The 18830-nt window shown below is 33.8% G+C and overlaps 1 protein-coding gene across 1 annotated transcript in view; it reads left to right on the plus strand.

Moving 5' to 3' along the window:
* Window positions 1-3551: 3551 nt before the first annotated feature.
* The window catches only part of LOC128995340 (E3 ubiquitin-protein ligase RFWD3-like), a 28300-nt gene continuing 13021 nt past the window's right edge, over window positions 3552-18830 (plus strand). Inside the window, exons 1-5 of the mRNA XM_054420325.1 lie at window positions 3552-3783; window positions 9529-9636; window positions 12920-13035; window positions 13523-13591; window positions 14767-15061. Of these exons, the coding sequence (XP_054276300.1) occupies window positions 9588-9636; window positions 12920-13035; window positions 13523-13591; window positions 14767-15061 (529 nt within the window). The 5' untranslated portion in view covers window positions 3552-3783; window positions 9529-9587. The remainder of the gene's footprint in view (window positions 3784-9528; window positions 9637-12919; window positions 13036-13522; window positions 13592-14766; window positions 15062-18830) is intronic.

The following is an 18830-nucleotide window of genomic DNA, read 5'->3' on the forward strand; positions in this document are numbered from 1 at the left end:
AAGCTAGTTACACACCTTATTACATCAACAGTATTGATTTTTCGCCACTTGAAAAACTCATTGCCTAAGTTTCTATTTGAGACAAAATTATTAACTAATTCTACTGCACGACTACTAGACATATCACTAACATTGCATTCATTTAATTCATTGACTACATTAACAAAATAAGCATTTAAAGTATTTGAGTCTAAAACTACATCTTGGTTATTTTTTCTGCAATTTGATTCAGCTTTTATCAAACTCCATGCTGCCTTACATTTGTTTGAAGAATTTTCAATATACCTATCATTTGCAATTTTCTTAAAATAACTAATCCTTTTTTTATACATTTTCTTTAATTTCAAGTAATCTAGTTTATGGACTCCTTCGTTTGTTGTACCCATAGAACTTCTATACCTGTCATAAAAAGTTGTGACATATATCTTAAACTTAAAAACCTAGGAGAAACTGACACTATAGCTAGGTTATATAAGACTAGAGGTGCTTGGTGCTTATAAAAAAGCTGATACGACAGGTACTGTAACATCAAGTCTTGTTGCAAGCCATGAATACAGCTTTTTTCCTGCAACTTATTGTATGTCCAGTATGCTAACTAAGTGGATAGACAGTTGATTTTTGTCTAAAATTGGGAAATCCGTTGATTTATAAAATTATGCTCCATTCCTTCCTGTACAGCCTGCGTTGCACTAATGTTAATATGTGGGTAGTTTGGATATTTGAGACTTAATTGTGGACTTGAATTTTAAAAATGTCTAATCAAAAGAACTCGTAAACTGTTTTTAAAATATTGTTACTACATGCCTTAAAAACCTTTCCAGTTTTGATTTCGGAAAAATGTGATACTATAGGCAATGAGCAATAGAGTTGTACCAGAATGGAGTTAAAAGAGTTGTTCCAAAATTTTTTTGCTAGCGTGGGTAATTCCCTATGATCTGAAAAGTTGGATTTCGAAACACATATGAGTTGTTTATCTACTATTAATGGCGGTTCCAATGGGGGGGAGGGGGCTTTAACCTATAGCTATTGGACGACCCTGACCTCAAAGAGTAAAAAAATGAATTTAAAAGTATATTTTGCCATAAAATCGTAAATATGGTTTTTGGACACGAATTGGCCAAAAACTCACTTTTTACTCACATAATTTACGAAATAGCAAATTTTGGGGGTCCTCCCTCTCCTAGTGTGCAAAATGCCCGTTTAGCTCCCCTGACAAGGTATTAGAACTGACATTGAGTAGAAACTATTTCAATTTATAGATCTAAAAAATAATTTCAACCATTGACATGCAGTTTTATAATATACTATTAATTAAGCATTTGTATCCGACAGTTTGATGTAACTCATTTCTTTTTTTTAGTCCAAATGTTTTTTGGGCATTTTTATCCATTACACTGATTTTTTAAAAGTAAAATAAAGAAACAGCGAATTTAATAACTTCTCCTACAGCAACGTTTCAAGACATTTGGGTACTTATTTAGGACCCAGACACCAGCTTAAACGTTCTAAAATAACTTTTAAACTATATTCCGGAACCCTATTATGCACTTTATTTTTTTACATTTTTTTAGTTATTATAAGCCATTAATATTTTATAACAGAATTTTTTGTAAATTTAAGAGTCTATTTGAAATCTAAATCAACCAGTACCTTATATCATTGATTATATATACCTACAGCTTATATCCTTTTCTTGTTTAGCTTTTTTTAGTATATTTTTTTATAATTAATACTCAGTACCTGGGGACCGAGCTTTGCTCGGAGAAAATCATTAGTTCACTCTGAAAGCAGTCTTAGTATAGGAGATACATAAATCTGTTCCCAAACTCCACACGGCTCGCCTTTACAACGTCCTACACCATTTCCTACGTCATGGACCTGTTTCCCTCCATTCCCATAGCACTTTAAGATTGTAGATACCTTAATCTAATCGTTATTAACAGTTCCCACACTCCGGACAGCTCGCCTTGACTACTTCCTTCACCACTTCCAACGTAGCGGACCTGTTTTTCTCCCTTCCCTTAGCATTTCAGAATTGCAGATACGTTAATCTAATCGTCATAAACAGTTCCCACACTCCATACTAATCGCCTTTACTACTTCCTTCACCACTTCCTACGTCGCAAACATGTTTCCCTCCCTTCCCATTGCATTTAAAGATTGCAGATACATTAATCTAATCGTCATAAACAGTTCCCACACTCCGGACAGCTCGCCTTGACTACTTCCTTCACCACATCCTACGTCGCGGACCTGTTTCCCTCCCTTCCCATTGCATTTAAAGATTGCAGATACCTTAATCTAATCGTCATAAACAGTTCCCACACTCCGGACAACTCGCCTTGACTACTTCCGTCACCACCTCCTACGTCGCGGACCTGTTTCCCTCCCTTCCCATAGCATTTTAGGATAGCCCATACCCTTATCTAATCGTCATAAACAGTTCCCAAACTCCGGACAGCTCGCCTTTTGACTACTTCCTTCACCACTTCCTACGTCACGGACCTGTTTCCCTCCCTTCCCATAGCATTTTAGGATTGCAGATACCCCAATCTTATCGTCATAAACAGTCCCCACACTCCGGACTGCTCGCATTAACTACTTCCTTCATCACTTCCTACGTCACGGCACGGACCTGTTTTCCTCTATTCCCATAGCATTTTATGATTGCCTTTACTACTTCCTTCACTACTTCCTACGTCACGGACCTGTTTCCTTCCCTTCCCATAGCATTTTAGGATTGCTTTATTGGATTGGTTTATTATGAACACGTGCTACAACTTCAAGTCTTTTGTTTACCTTTTCCTTGTTATTTAATTCAACCAACATGGTTACTTAGCAACCCATAAGACTAATGTTAAAAAAATGTGACTTTCAGTTTCGTTTTTCTACGTAATTAGATTTTTGTTGGCAGTTCTAACTGCATGAAACTTATTTCTAGGCCAAAAATAAACTATTTACAAGATTTGAAGAAAATCGTCGGAGCCGTTTTCGAGATCTTTCTGCAAGCAAGGAAGCAAGCAAGCATACATACAAGCAAACATTGCTCGTATTAGAGTATAGGATTGACAAAAATATTATAATCTGATTCTATTATCACATAAATGGGTATCCAAGCCAATTATATTTCATAACAGGATTTTTTTTTTGTAAATTTTCTGGTAAATTTTATGTTATAATTCTATTTGAAATCTAAATCAACCAGTAACTTATATCATCCTTGTTTAGCTTTATTTTAGTTTAAATTTTTATAATTAATACTCATTGACAAAAATACTATAGTATGATTCTATTAATCGCATAAAAGTGGGTATTTTATTATATTAAAACTGCAGGATCCCACCATTCATAACAATGACATTTACTGTGACTTGACTATTAATCCATGGCACAGAGCAAAGAACGCATGAAACTTGAAATGGAATGGTATGTTGACGTTGGCAACCATGCAAAATAAACTTTACGGAATAAAATATGATGGCGGTTGGTTGTTGGTTGTTAGTTGTTGTTGTTAGGTTGTTTTGTTAAAATAACTGAATGAATAACTCGCTTCCAAATTCCAGTGTCAGTGACAGTGTCTCTCTAGTCCGGATTTGTTATCTCCTTTTAATAATTTCATAGAGTAGGTTAGTTATTTTGCCATTTAAATAGGTTATTAGTTTTTGTTGAAATCATCGTTGCCAAGTTTAATTTGGCTGTTGTTATAAAATACAGGAAACTAACTTACCCTACTGTCAATATGATTTTAATTTCTACTCTCTCCATTTCTCTGGATTCAGACAGGTAAAATCTTTACTTATTTGCCACAGAAAATACGAGTTAGGCCTACCGGTATGCCAAATTTAGACCTTAATTCTTAACCAAAACTACTTAAATTACTTATTAGATAACTTACTAGGCCTTTAGGCCTAGCCTACCTAAATCTTTCATCAATGTGATTTGTCATCATTGGTTAGGCCTAACTTAGTAAGTTAATTATTACATTATTACTAAGTAGGGTAATTATTCCGTATAGGGTAGGCCTAGGTGCCTCCAAACAAATTTTTAGTTTTGATATCTTTATAGTTTTTTACCTCCTGAATCCAAATAGGAGCCTACCATAGGTAATTTTAACCACTGATGAATATTTCTCGAAAGATATCGCCGTAATAACATAGGCCTACAACATTTTATCAAGGTATACTTAGGCTACTTTAAGTTTGGTCGGCCGCTTAGAAAGCTACCTCCTCTAGCATTGGTTAGCTTTAGCGCGCAGTTACACTTTTCACTTTCTAAGACCAATAGGCTAAGTTAACCCTCCAAGTGTCCATAGTTTAGGCCTTAATGTCCACCTATTTTTGGCGCATTTGCAAGGTTTTATTAAAACGGATCTGAGAAGCTTAAAACAATGTTAATTCTAATGTTCTATATACCATTTTGTTTGGAAAATCATGGGCTTCAATATTATATATAAAACATAAGGAACATTTTTTCAAAAAAAAAATTTTTTAGGTAAAAAAAATATAATTTCGAAAATTTTCAAAAAAAAAATAAGTTCGCGCCTAATGAAATTGTATAAATTATAGGCCTATAAATATTTGAAAATAGCCACTTTGTTCTAAATTTTATGAGGATTACAAATATATAATAATATAAGGAAGTATATTTGCAAATAAATAAGTTATGGGCAAAAAACTGATTTCAGTACATAGCGTTTAGCTAAGAATGCATAGCCTAACCATAGCTAGGAATCTGGCTGATAATTTACATCAATATCACTACCTACTTCTTCAGGATCATCAACCAGCACTTCAAAACCACTTAAATCTTCTTATAATGCACCACGTATATCACTACTTTTGATTTTTAACACTAAAACAATGATAAACGTAATAAAACACATCAGTCATCGGTCCGGGGGAACCTAGCTGTTTACAAATACACGCACGTCAGCTGTCTGCTACAATATTTTCAGAACTAAAATGAATAGCGCTTAGAGACAGACATCTGGAGACAGCTTAGAATGTAACGGAAAGAACGATACCTAACTCGATCCAGTTCAATCCGATTCAGTCAGTTATAGAGCCTTCGCCGTAAACGATGTCTGCTTGTCGAAAAATCGGCAAGTAACACTATACAAAGTGTGGTGCTTGCCGAATTTTCGTCAAGTAACACTGGGAGGGTTAAAACATTTAATAAAATTTATTATTGTTACAAGTATTTTATTCTTATTACGGTACATAATAATTTATATTTCACCGTTTAGAAATTACATAACTTACCTAATCAAATGGGGGTAACAGTTTCTTAACTGGGCTATGCTAATATCGATTGAAACTATCAAATTAAAAATATTTATTAATAATCGATATTTTAAAATAATATCTATTATAAAATTAAACTATCATAACCTAACCTAACCAACCAAACTTGCTGATGGTGAAAAAATTGCATGAAGGCTTACTAATCGAATCGATATTAGCATAGCCCAGTTAAGAAACCTTACCCAAGGCATGTCAGGGTGGTAGGTCGTGCTTAATGTGAATTGGTGACTGCATTAAGTCCTTTGAAGGTAGGTTAGATTAGGTAAGTTAAAGTTAAGGTTATAATGTAGCCTATCGAGTTGTTAGCTTATGTCGCCTGGGCCCTGTTTCATAAAAATACTAGTCTAGTAATTACTAGTCTAGTAAATACCAGTTCCGTATTTACCTGTCCTACTAATTCGTGTTTCATAATCGTTTTTATACCGCTAGTAAATACTAGTGTATTTTACTAGTCACGTGACCAAAACTACTAGTCACGTGTCCAAAACTACTATTCACGTGACCAACTTTACAAGGTAAACTTTGAAAACAAATTTCTAACCTCAATCACGGGTTTTCAAACCCTTTATAAAGGGTTTTAATTTTGTGTTCATTTGATACAAAAGTAAATAGTTGTAGAAACGCAGTGTTTTCTTTTAATTAATAACTATACAGACACATAGGTAAAACAATCACACATTATTTATCAAACCGCTATTATTTATGTTCATCAATGAGCCCGCCGGCGCGGCGCGGCGTCGCGTCGCTGCAATCAACACGGTGATTGTAGTAGCCGGTTGTAGGCCTAGTTGCGGCGCTCAACAGTTGGGTGGAAGTTGATCTGTTGCTGCCACATTCGCTGTGATTTGTATAGTTTTTGTTTTATTCCGACATATAAAATTAAGCTTGCTATGAGTAAAGAAAAGAAGGCTCAAATTTTGAATGTAATTAAATCGTCTAAGGACATTTTGTTTATAGGAACGGTTTCAAGTACCCTTACCTATGTTTTCAAATATTCGAATGCATTTAAGGATATTTGGGTTGAAAACCATTTGGTGATATTCTAATTTTGAGTCTACAAACCACGAATAATAAGCCTAAACGTTTATTGATGTAACAAATAATTGCAACGCCGTTACAAGCAATGGAGAAGCAGGTTTTCAAGTATAGTAAAACCTAGCAGCGCTATTGCAGGGCGTAGCTCAGAGGTGGAGTTTTCGCTTCTCATGTGGTGGGTCCCTGGTTCAAATCCGCACCACTCACTATACTTTAGTTCCATTAATTAAACTTCTACATGTTTTACATTTAAATAAAAGCTCTAATCAACATCTAACTTTTTTATTACTTTGAATAACAAATTCAGAATACCAAAATGGATTAAAAGTAATGTTTTTATGATAAGCAGTTCAGTCCAACGCCCAAAAATCAAATATAGGCAGCTACAAAATTGTTAGTACATTACAGGGTTTTAGCTATTTAGGGAAGCAAATAATAAGCACCTGAAAAATACAATGCAACCCCTCTTTAAAATTTTCTTACTATTATTTCCTATTAAAATGTCTTTAAAAAAAACCGAGAGCCTTGGGTGTAAAATAATCTGATTAATGTTGCAATGTTGGATACATTTTTGTACATCTTTGTATGCTGTTTTACTTTGGTTTCTCTCAAAGCTTAAAAATCTTTTCTCTGTGATAGCTAAATAGTTGATACAACCATGAAATTTAACTCAAGTAAAATTAGACTAAAATTTCACAGAAATTGATAACTTATAATTATAATTAATTGTAATAGGGCGATTGTACATACATTATAAAATTCAATTTCACTCTTTTTGTACTACGCCACATTTATTGATTGTAATTTATATCTAATAATAATTATCATTTTAGCACTCATAGATCTATTTTTGTCTTAAATTGCAAACATGAGCCAATTCGCACTTGCAAAAAGAACTTAATAATTCATTTTTTTTAATGATGTGAGTAATGAAATAACTCTCTTTCCAAAAATACTAGTCTACTTCAAATAATTTATTTATTTATTTATTTATTTATTTCCCAACGGTTTACACCAGTTTACAAGAATGTATACAATATTAAAAGATGGCAAAATACATGCTACAGTGAGTGGTAACAGCAAGAACATAATTAATGAACAAAAATTAACAAGTAACAAGTAAATAGATACTATATAATAACAATCTTGAATAACAATAACAATAGCAATAACAAAAATAACAAGATAGACAAGGAAAGACGATGAGTTAACAATAAAAATTAGAAGCAGTGAAGATAGTTTTGGATAGTAGTACAATGTGGCAAAAAATTTGATTTTACAAAAACATAGCATGAGAGGTGATACTTGGCAGCAACAACAGGAACGATTAATTATGACTAGAGCTAAGGAAGGTAAGATTCTACAGTTAGTGACTAGAATAATTATCACTTAAGCAGGGAGGCGACCTTTCTCCGGAACGAGGACAATGAGTCGTGGAAGAAGTCCAGGTGGATTGCGACATCACTCCCAGTACGTAGAAGTCTCGAAAGGCCGCTGTTAGCTGCATAGTAGGTGGGTTGGTAGCGTCTACGGAATATCGTTTTGGAACGGGTTCCTGTTGGTATATGCAAGTGGATGCCGCAGAGTAGATCCGGACAGTCCAGGAGGCCATTAACCAACTTGAAAAACTCTATTGACTTGTTGGTTTACGATGAGTCTCTTGTAATTTACAAGAGTAAAACTTTATGAAACACATTGCTGCCTACACTAGTAAAAACCACTAGTAATACTAGTCCCTACACTAGTAACTAGTATTTTACACTAGTAGGTTTTTGAAACGTAGACTTGTAAAATACACTAGTATTACTAGTCCATGGACTAGTAAATACTAGACTAGTAGTTTTATGAAACAGGGCCCAGCAGACTGTTTTTGTAAAATTAAAATCCTGAGAAAAACACTTCAAATTACTATTTCAAAAATGCAAGCAAAGGATTTTAATTTTATTACAACAGTCGGCAGGCGACATAAACTAACAACTCGATACCTACATTATAACCTAAACTTTACCTTCCTAATCTTACTTAACTTCAAAACACTTAATGCAGTCACCAATTCACATAAAGCACGACCTACCACCCTGACATGCCTAAATAAGAACTAGGTATACCTATGTACTTACCCAAGGCATATCAGGGTGGTAGGTCGTGGAGGTTGGTAGGTACCAGTCCACCAGTCCATCTATAGGTACTATCTCCATAATGTGACAAAATTCCTATTATAGAAAACATTATTGACTACAGAATCACTTGAAATGTTTCTACAACGATGTTATCATTTTTAATCAATGATGTTATTCTTCTCATCAACCATGTTGCTCTCTTCACTTAACCTGAACTTGTGACGGCGTCTAGCACTACGCAGCACGTATGAGTAGGCCTACCTATGAGTATTTTTGTTTTGTGTTTTAGTTGTAGTGAAGTAAAATGACGTCACTAGGCATATTACCGATGACAGAATCAGAGTGAAATAATAAAGTTCAAAAGTTGTTACTTCCAGTTGCTTGTCGTGTGGTTGAAAACAGTCAGCTTAGGTTTAGTTAACTTAACCCACAGTTGTTCTCATTCCACTTGTAAATGTTATCCATCCTTCCTTGTTTATTGTAATGTTGTATACTTTTACAGCGATATCTTATATTGGTCCTGGGTCTAGGTCTTACTGTGCCACCTATGGTGGTAGCTACTTCCCTAGAGAAAAATTCGCTAAGATTGTCATTACAATGTTGTGATCTAGATATGCTTGTGTCAAGTTATAGACCTAGCTCTTCCAATCTGCAGGGAAAATTCAGAACTTAATTACACATATTTGTTACCTGCTCATAGATAAGGTAACAAAAGGTCCTAGCTAGATTGCATTTAGGTACTTATTGCTATTATTTTTGCCTCAACATTGTCTTACACTTTTGCTGTCTCAAACATAGCTATGGTAACTTTAATTCACTAGTTTAAATGGTCCAGCCTAGTCCAAAATACAGTTTATGTTGGGTTATCGAAGTTCCACTTCATCAGTGACTTGATAAAAGCTGGGTCCCAAAATAAAAACTGCTGTCTTAAATAGTTTTGATGATAGACTCCCTACTGTAATCGTGGTAATTTTAGATAATGCTGTTATTATAAAAAATTCTTGAAATTAACCAATTTAGAATAAGCTTAGTTTTAGCTAAAGAGAGTAACTTATTACCTATGTTTTCAGGAAGGCTTAACCTATAGACGATTTTAGAACAATTAAAATATATCTTCAATACCCTGCCCATGGAAGATGATACCTCGGAAGATTTGTCTAATGATTCAGAATACACAGGTAGGCTAAACCCACAACTCTTCTAAAGTCGGGACCACGAAAGTTTGCAGTTGAGGGAGGAGCCTATTTACCACATGACTTCGAAGGAGCCAATGAGGACAGTGCGGTGTTGCCAAATCTAATAATACCAGCTGATTTGAAAATATTGTTTAGTATTTTAATAAGTGTCGTCAACGGGCGATATGGCAACGTCGCACTAGCCTTGTCTTGTGATTGGCAGCCACCAAATGCAATCTTTTGTGGTCCCGACTTTAGGAATAAATTTAAGTCTCAGAATCATGTGTCACTTTTAAAATATCTGTAATGAGATAGCCTAAATTACCCAACTTGTAAAAGATTTGTCCTAACAAGATGATGTAATGACATAGAATAAATAAACAGCAGTCATATGGTAATTTCAATTGAATTAAGAGTGTTTTTGGCCTCTGGAAACATCAAAATGAAAAGTAAATCAGTTTTGGGTCTAGCTCTTACGGTGCCACCTATGGTAATAGCCAATAGAGAAATGCACTAAAACTCTGTAAAAATCTATTATGATCCACCGACTTAAGGACTTAACATTCATTAACTTACTCATAACTTTCTCTGAAATGGTTAGTTTTCATTTGGAACCCCTTACTGCCACTTTCTAATATTATCAATATTTGTATGTCATTTTATTTTCAGGATTAAGCTTAGTGTGAAAAATAAGAATTTAATGTCCACAGAAAATTGTACAGTAGAACCTCAATTACTCGAACCTCAATATCTCGAATTCCTCAATATCTCGATTTTTATTAAATCCCCTTGAAATCCACATTAATCATAATGTTAAAAGTACCTTTATAAGTCGAAGTTTCTAAATATTTAACCTCAATAAGTCGAATTTGAACAACTTTTGAACAGTAACATTCTACCTCTATAACTCGAATTTTCCCGTCATCGAGCCTCAGTAACTCGAAGTTTACCTTTATAAGTCGAAGTTCGCATGAATGTGCCTCAATAATTCGAAGTTTTGCCTTAACAGTGCAAGTCAGTTGTGTCTTGATTCCTGTCGAGACGTGAAAATCCAACTTCCTGTGTTTGCTTCCCGTGTCTGTTTGGCTAGGCACTGATGTAGTCACTAGTCAGTGTAGTTTGCCCGTTTTGCCAAAGTAGATTCAGTAAATAACTACATTTCGATGCATTTTGTTTAGTATTTCAATCACACTAGAATTTTCCCTTTAAATATTACTCTCTACAGTCTAAATACTTTTGTATGTACAGTATTGTACCTATTCAGTATTTTTGTTGCTACAGTACCTTGTTTTTACAGTACATATAAAGAGTTTGACTAACGTTTGCTTTAAACAAACATTATACACAGTAAATGTAGTTCCGTGTATGGATGATATATACTGTATTATTGTTTTGTACAATATTTAAACTACTTTTTTTGTCATTTAACATGTTTTTTATGTACTTTATCAAACTTATTGCCAACTAATAAATACAGTACTTTATGTGTATTCAAATAGTTTTATTTTGCTTCCAAAGTTACTCCTCAGTACGTTTAAATACAGTTAGAGTTCGATTATAAAGGTTTAACACGTATAAGTCGAGTTATAAAGGCCGTGACGTAACATCACTGTCAGACCCCAACACCTCAGTATCTCGAACTTTTTCAAATGGAACCTTCATAACTCGAACCTCACTAACTTGAAAAACTTGATAACTCGAATTTTTATCATAACCCCTTCAGATTCGAGATATTGAGGTCCTACTGTATAAACATTATTTTGAAGTTCAGTGACATTCATGTGAAGTCTGCATTATTTATGTGACCTAATTTGTTTTAAATTTAAATTTTGCTAGGCCTATGTTGATAATCTATATGTTTATGAAATACCTGAGGTGTTTGATCATCTATAACTTACTATAATATGAGTAAAGTTTGCGCACAATGATTTCAAAAACCGATCCAACGATTTCCTCTAAAATGTTAGAAATATCTTAGTTTTAGGCTAAAAACAATATTCATGGTAGCTACCGTTCTGGGAAATTTTGTTTTTCGTTAAAAACTTAAAATGTAATTTGATTATTTTTAACATTAGTACTATGGACATGAAAGTTTTAGTAAAATGTAAATAAATGAATTGTAGCATATGCTTGTGACAAATCAACAGAAACAAATTACAGAAGCAAATTACTAAATACAGTAAAAATACCCCCGCCGCAGCAAACCTGCAGACTAAGCGAATTTCAACTTGTCTGATTTCATTTTTACTAAAATATTTCCATTAATAAGACATATTTATTCCCAATTTAAATAAGATTAGATTTAACCAGTATTTAGGTTTGCTTCTACGGGGAAGGTAAAAAGTGTTTTTTGACCATTACCGGTATGTCAATAGTATAGAATGAAATAAATAAATTTGCCAAATTATATCTACATATATCCATAAACAAGTAAAATAAAACAGTTTTCATTTTCTCCATAAGAATAACATGGGAATTTTAAATTACAATTTTTTTGAATTTTCCGGTCACAGAGAAGATTAAAAAAAGTGCAATTTAAAATTAGGCATATACTAAAATTCAATATCAAACTAATTCTCAAAATTTACTTCAATATACTAAATTTTTTTTTTTTTAAGCTCTACAAAATGGTTGAGAAAAAAATTGCAAAAATTTTATTTTTAGGGTTAAAATGGGAAAAACCATTTTTACCCCATAAAACCCCCCATAAACCCCTGTTCCCATGGTCCGATTATGCTGGTTCGCGAATTCGTTCGAATAAATGTAAGTTTACACGTTTGTTTGTACCAAATTTCATCAAAATCGGATCATATTTGCTCGAATTATCGCGCTAACGGACACATATATATGTATATATATATATGAATTTGAACGGATGGTTTTTTTGGCCTCTGGGGACCTCAAAACAAAAAAGTAAATCAGTCCCGGGTCTTGGTCTTACCATGAGACCTACGGTAATAGCTTATTCCCTATATGGGAAATTTGCTAAAAAGGAAATTCCTATGAATACTATTGACTATTGAGCATTGATTATAATGTAGTAGTTATATTGTAGAGTTTCATTTAAAATACTATAGGCAAACATAGTCTACAAAGACAAAGCAACATGTCAGGTTATTATTATTTCTTTCAGGAAAATTGAGAACCAAATTAGTTCTTTGACTATCTGAGAATAAAGGTATTATTACTGTAGGCTACCACCTACCTTATCAACAGAACTAGTTTATTGTGAAATGCTTTAGCAGTACCGTATGTTAATTCATTAGTTTTGTCGATATTTTTCCAGGATCTTTTTTGACCGACACTGATGCAGAAGAGGAGTTATTGACGTGGGACTCAGAAGACTCACGGCCAGCGGGGCCCTCCCCAGACATCCATTTAGACATTCCTTTTATTGATCTGGTAAAACAAGCTTCTTTTACAAATAAATAAGCATCAGAATGGACAAAATATAAATGTATTATTATTTTCTGTCTATTAACTGTCTGGTATACTGTTATTCTTTCGATTGATTATCCCTTCTTTCCCAAATTGAAAAACCCCTGTCTGTGTGCGGAAAAAAGTGAATAAAAACCATGTTATAGCTAATAAGATGTAAACACAGTCACCTAGGCCTACAAGTAGGTCTAGACAGTATAAAAAATAAATGTAGGGACCTATTAAAAAACATTGGTAAATGACATCTGCAATTAAAATATCCTTTAAAATATGATCAGTTTCGCCACACTAATATTGGCAATTTAATTTTTAAGTCGTATAACTATTGGAAAAACTAGTCTTAAAAAGACTGGAATTAGTCTTTAGTTTTAAAATGGAAGTAAACTAGACACCCTGTATATATACCAAGTAGTTTTTCACCTAGTTAATCCTCAATTTGTTAAAATAACAGGTCGCAAATCAACCTGTTAGAAGAAGAAGAAGAGGACTTACATTATCTATCTCTACCTCCTCCTCTCAGGTAACAATTTAATTGTACATAAAGCTTTTAACTTTTTTGACTAGGTTTTTGTTGAGATAAAAAGTGTGTTATTGCTTATTTTTTTATAAAATAGAATGGATCAAACGCTATTATGACACAGGCAGTTTAAATGATTTAAAAGTGCTAGAGATTATGACTCAAAAGTTAAGAGTTAGCTTTAAAGGAGTAAACAAGACAAAGCAGCTAATTTACATCCACACTCGATTTATAGGAAACGCCAAAAGAAAATATTCATAATTGTTTGGGATTGTGTGTAAAGCATTCTTAAAGAAAATTGGCTAACAAGGATATTCAATATTCATTATCTAATTTATATTTTATATTTCATAATTTATATTTATTAGTGTAAACATAACTTCATTACTTCTTAAACATGTCTATTGACTCAGAGTTGCACCAATGAATCGTAACAAATGCATAGTAAAAATATATATTTTTAGTGAATCAAATAACTTACTTTATGAAGTGAAGATCTTTATTAAAAACAAAGTGTTCACAGGTCTCAAAGAAAACTAAAATAGGTAGTCTTTTTAAAATCAAAATTCCTTATTTCTGAAGGTATTTTATACTTTGTAATTTACACTTAGGCCTACTTCGTATCTCTTTTGGTTTTGGTGTAAATAACAAAAAACATAATTTTTCCCATATCAAATGCATGTTATTTCAAAACGAGTAAGAAAATTTAATTAGAGAAGGACTAAGTGTATTAGTATAGGAAACACAGAGTATTAAAAACATATTGATTTTTTTTCCAAAAAAACTGCCGCCATTTTGAAACAGGAAAAGATAATTAATTTCCTTTTTTCACCAAAATGTCTAATAAATACCTTTAAAATTATGTATAATATGACATAGGCCTATGTTTACATTTGAAAATTCCGAGATTCAAACTATAAGTAGTGACCCTCTGTTTTTGGCACACCCTGTATCGGAAAAAGATGCAAATATTTTTACATTATTTCTTGTGGTTGACTTAGCGGGAAATAATTGTATTTCATCCTTTTACGTTAAGCCGTTTTTCCGTAATCAATTTGAGACACACCTTACGTGGGACACCCTGTATAGCCTAGATAGTTTAAGTTTCTAAGCATATGTTTATAATGATTCAACATTTTTTATTTTTATATAACAACATATAATTTTACAAATGGCAGGAGTTGTTTGAGGACGAGGTGTCTTCCCACAGCGAATCGCCTGTTTCTTCCTCGAGTGCATCATTTGTTTCTTCCACCCGCTCGACGGAGGAGTACTTTTCAGAGCCATCTGATTGGTCGGATGAGATGGCCTTGTCGGCGCCTGGCAGCCCTGCGCCGCTTGCACCACCTGTGAGTCCTACACCTGCGCCCGCCCCTGCGCCTGTGCCCGTCATTGAGATACCTTCCTCCCCCGAAGCTCGGTTACCAGTCTCAGCAGGACCTCCTGTAGAGATTAATGTTCCTAAACCTGTGGGTAAGTAAAGCTGGTTACCAAAGTTTAATTCAACATGGTATCTATAATTCCCAGATATATCCAATCTCTCAAAGACCCCGATATTTAATTTAGGTTTTCACTCGCGGAATCTTATTATGTGTCTTTGATTGAACGTTCTAATTTTTAGGAAGTAATATATTGTCTGAACTACGAGATACGGGTATTTGTAAACTGACGTCTGTAACTATTACACTTTTGAGTTTGATAAGTGTGCTTATAGGTAGCTGCGTGAGTTAGCTATTTTTATTTTAGTACGAACTGTGTTTCATTTATTTGATTTTTAGAGAATTTCCCATACAGGGAATAAGCTATTACCGTAGTACTCATGGTAAGACCTGGACCCGGGACCAATTTACTTTTTTCGTTTTAAAGTCCCTAGAGGCCAAAAACACCATCCGTTCAAATTTCTATATATATATAGAAAAAAATCAAAAACATCACATATTAGACATATTACATTACATATTATATTAGTAGCCCTAAACATGCAAGAAAATAATATATATAGGCCTATATATATTTATATGTGTGTCCGTTGTACCGTAGTTTTTTGTCACATGACCGGTACAAATTTAGACTTGGGAAATTAAATTAAATGATATACCAAATAAATAATTAATTAATTTATTAGAGTATCAAAACTAAAGCTAAACATCCTACAGAACAAGACTTTTGACTTCAATATACCTTTTTACAATTCAAGAAAAATATTAAACTACTTCTAACCCCATTAAATACTTGGAAATTAAGGATAGGATATTAAAAAGGTATTGTCTGTCTTCATTCTACTCGGAGACATCAGCCCTTTATGTGAAGGGAAGAGTTTTGCTGACCGTTTAAACAGGGAGGAGGAATGAGAACTGGTCTCTCTGTCTCAGCAGTGGAAGAGTTTACCCCCACCACGTTATATTTTTGAATTATTATGTCAACAACTGACTCATCGCTCCTTAACTTGTCCCTACAGGCACAGAAAACATGCCAACCGCATAGTAAAAAGCATTAAGTGTTTTGAGAGAGCTTTGCCTGTCAATCGTAGGCAGCGCCACCAGCGTTGCTATGCTGAGTGCATGGCAACGCTGGTGGCGCTGCCTACGATTGACAGGCAAAGCTCTCTCAAAACACTTAATGCTTTTTACCACGCGGTTGGCATTCTGGGTTATAGTAATATGTTTTCTGTGCTACAGGTTTCCTTCATATAAGTAACATGGTCAATCGTGGTAATTGTTCACTTTATAATACAATAAAAAATTGGAAAATTATACAGACAAATAAAATAATATTGTACCTACGTACACCGTTCGCATAATAACTCGAGCAAAAATGATCCGATTTTGATGAAATTTGGTATAAACGTGTAAACCTACATTTATTCGAGCGAGTTCGCGAACCAGCTTGATCGGACTATGGGAATGGGGTTTTATGGGGTAAAAAAAGGTTTTTCCCATTTTTGGCCCTAAAAACACAAAACACAAAATTTAACAATTTCTTTCCAAACCATTTTGTAGGGCTTAAAAAACAAATAATTCAGTATATCAAAATGTTATTGTGCGCAGTTAACCCATTTTAGCGAATTTCCCTATAGGGAAGTAGCTATTACCGTAGGTCTCATGGTAAGACCTAAGCCCGGGACCGATTTACTTTTTCATTTTGATGTCCCCAGAGGCCAAAAACACCATTCGTTCAAATTTTTATATATCTATATATAGATATATATATATATATGTGTCCATCCGCACGATAACTTGAGTAATTTTTGTCCGATTTTGATAAAATTTGGTTTGAAGGTGTAAGGCGGGATAAACTTGAATGAGTTCGCGAACCAGCATGATCGGACTATGGGACCGGGGGTTTATGGGGGGTTTTATGGGGTAAAAATAGGTTTTTCCCATTTTTTACCCTAAAAACACAAAAAATTCACAATTTCTTTTGAAACCATTTTGTAGAGCTTAAAAAAACAAATAATTTAGTATATTGAAGCGTTATTATGCGCCTAATTGTTATGGAGAAAATTCAAAAAAAATTGTAATTTTAAAATTCCCATGTTATTCTTATGGAGAATAAGTCTACTGTTGTAGTTTGCTTGTTTATGAACATATTTTGATCGATTTTGGAAAATATTTTTATTTCTTACTAAACTATTATCATTTTATAAAAAAAATCTTTTTTACCCTCCCTGTTGCAGCAAACCTAAGTACTCGTTAAACTAATTCTATTTAAATAGGAAATAAATGTGCTATTTTTATGGAGGCATTTTAGTGTAAATCCAATCAGGTTAATGGAAATTCGCTTAGTCTGCAGGTTTGCTGCGGCGGGGGTATTTAGGACAGTTAAGGAGAAAATTCAAATAAATTGTAAATTTAAAATTTCCATGTTATTCTTATGGAGAATAAGTCAACTGTTGTAGTTTGCTTGTTTATAAACATATTTTTATAGAATTTGGAAAATACATTAACATTTTACAAAATACTGTAGAGAGAAAAAAAACTTGTTTACCCTCCCTGTTGCAGCAAACCTAAGTACTCGTTAAACTAATTCTATTGAAATAGGCCTAGAGGGAATAAATGTGGTATTTTTAAGGAGGCATTTTAGTGTAAATCCAATCAGGCTAATGGAAATTCGCTTAGTCTGCAGGTTTGCTATTTTTCTTAAAATTTAACTAGGCCTATTAAATTTTATTCGTATTTTATTATCCTATCCCTTCTATTTCTATTGTTTGTTGTTGTTCTATTCCTTCTTTAAATAGACAATGAAACTTTTTAGCTTAGAAATTATTAACTCATTGTTTACTTTTTCCTTGTTATTTTGTAAAAACAACATGGCTATTTGGTAAACCATAAGGCAAATTGAAGCATTTTAAATCTTCAAATGAGGTATGTAGTGTAGCATGAGACTTTCTAAGGTACCTAGTGGCTTTCAAACATAAAGTTTTTACGTTTTTGGCCTACAACTCCTCAATTACAAACCAAGTTTAACCCTAGCAGTGGCCAACCGTCGTCTGGTGACGGTTTGACGGTGATGCTTAGGATGGCCAATGTCGTCTGGTGACGGTATGGGCCGAAATTGTTTTAACGGTAAAAAAAACACTTATAATCAACTCAGATGAGAATAATATATATAACATTCGAAAGATCGCATTCTGAACTTTTATTTTATTACATAAACAAACCCTGTAGCAGGTATATAACAATGTCACGACGATTAGAAATCAAATGATTTCTTGGCGCGGCACGACATTTGCAGCCGACACTTGGGAACTGGCAAAACACGTCTTGTTTGGCATTACCCTGCTCGGGTAATTTTTGTCTTGGGATGTTGCGGGTGATACCATTGGATAGCCATTGATTTTATCTTCATTGTATTAGTGATATTTATAACTAAATATTTATTGGACAACCGGTACGATTTTATGAAAACAGCTGTTTTCTAAATTTATAACAAATGGCCAACCGTCGTCAGGTGACAGTATGGAAAATAAGAATTACATACAGTGTAAGTTATTATTACTAGTCATATAATATGTCATTTTGAAGAGGAAGAAATATAGATTGTGAGAGTGTGAGCGCAGGGCGCGCTCAGGGTTATTTACGTCTGCTCACATATGAAGACGACGGAAGTGAGTCATTACTGCTACCGCTGTCTTGTGTATTCGCCATTGTGTGTTGTTGCCGGTGAGTGTTCGCTCTTGTGTTATCCGCGATTTATTACTAAATACGTTATTAGTTCGTAGTGTTAGTGTTAGTGAAGTTTG

This window comes from Macrosteles quadrilineatus, unplaced genomic scaffold, assembly GCF_028750875.1.
Source record: "Macrosteles quadrilineatus isolate MER2022 unplaced genomic scaffold, UCM_ALF_1.0 Scaffold_5__1_contigs__length_97177068, whole genome shotgun sequence".
NCBI classification, from domain to species: domain Eukaryota; kingdom Metazoa; phylum Arthropoda; class Insecta; order Hemiptera; family Cicadellidae; genus Macrosteles; species Macrosteles quadrilineatus.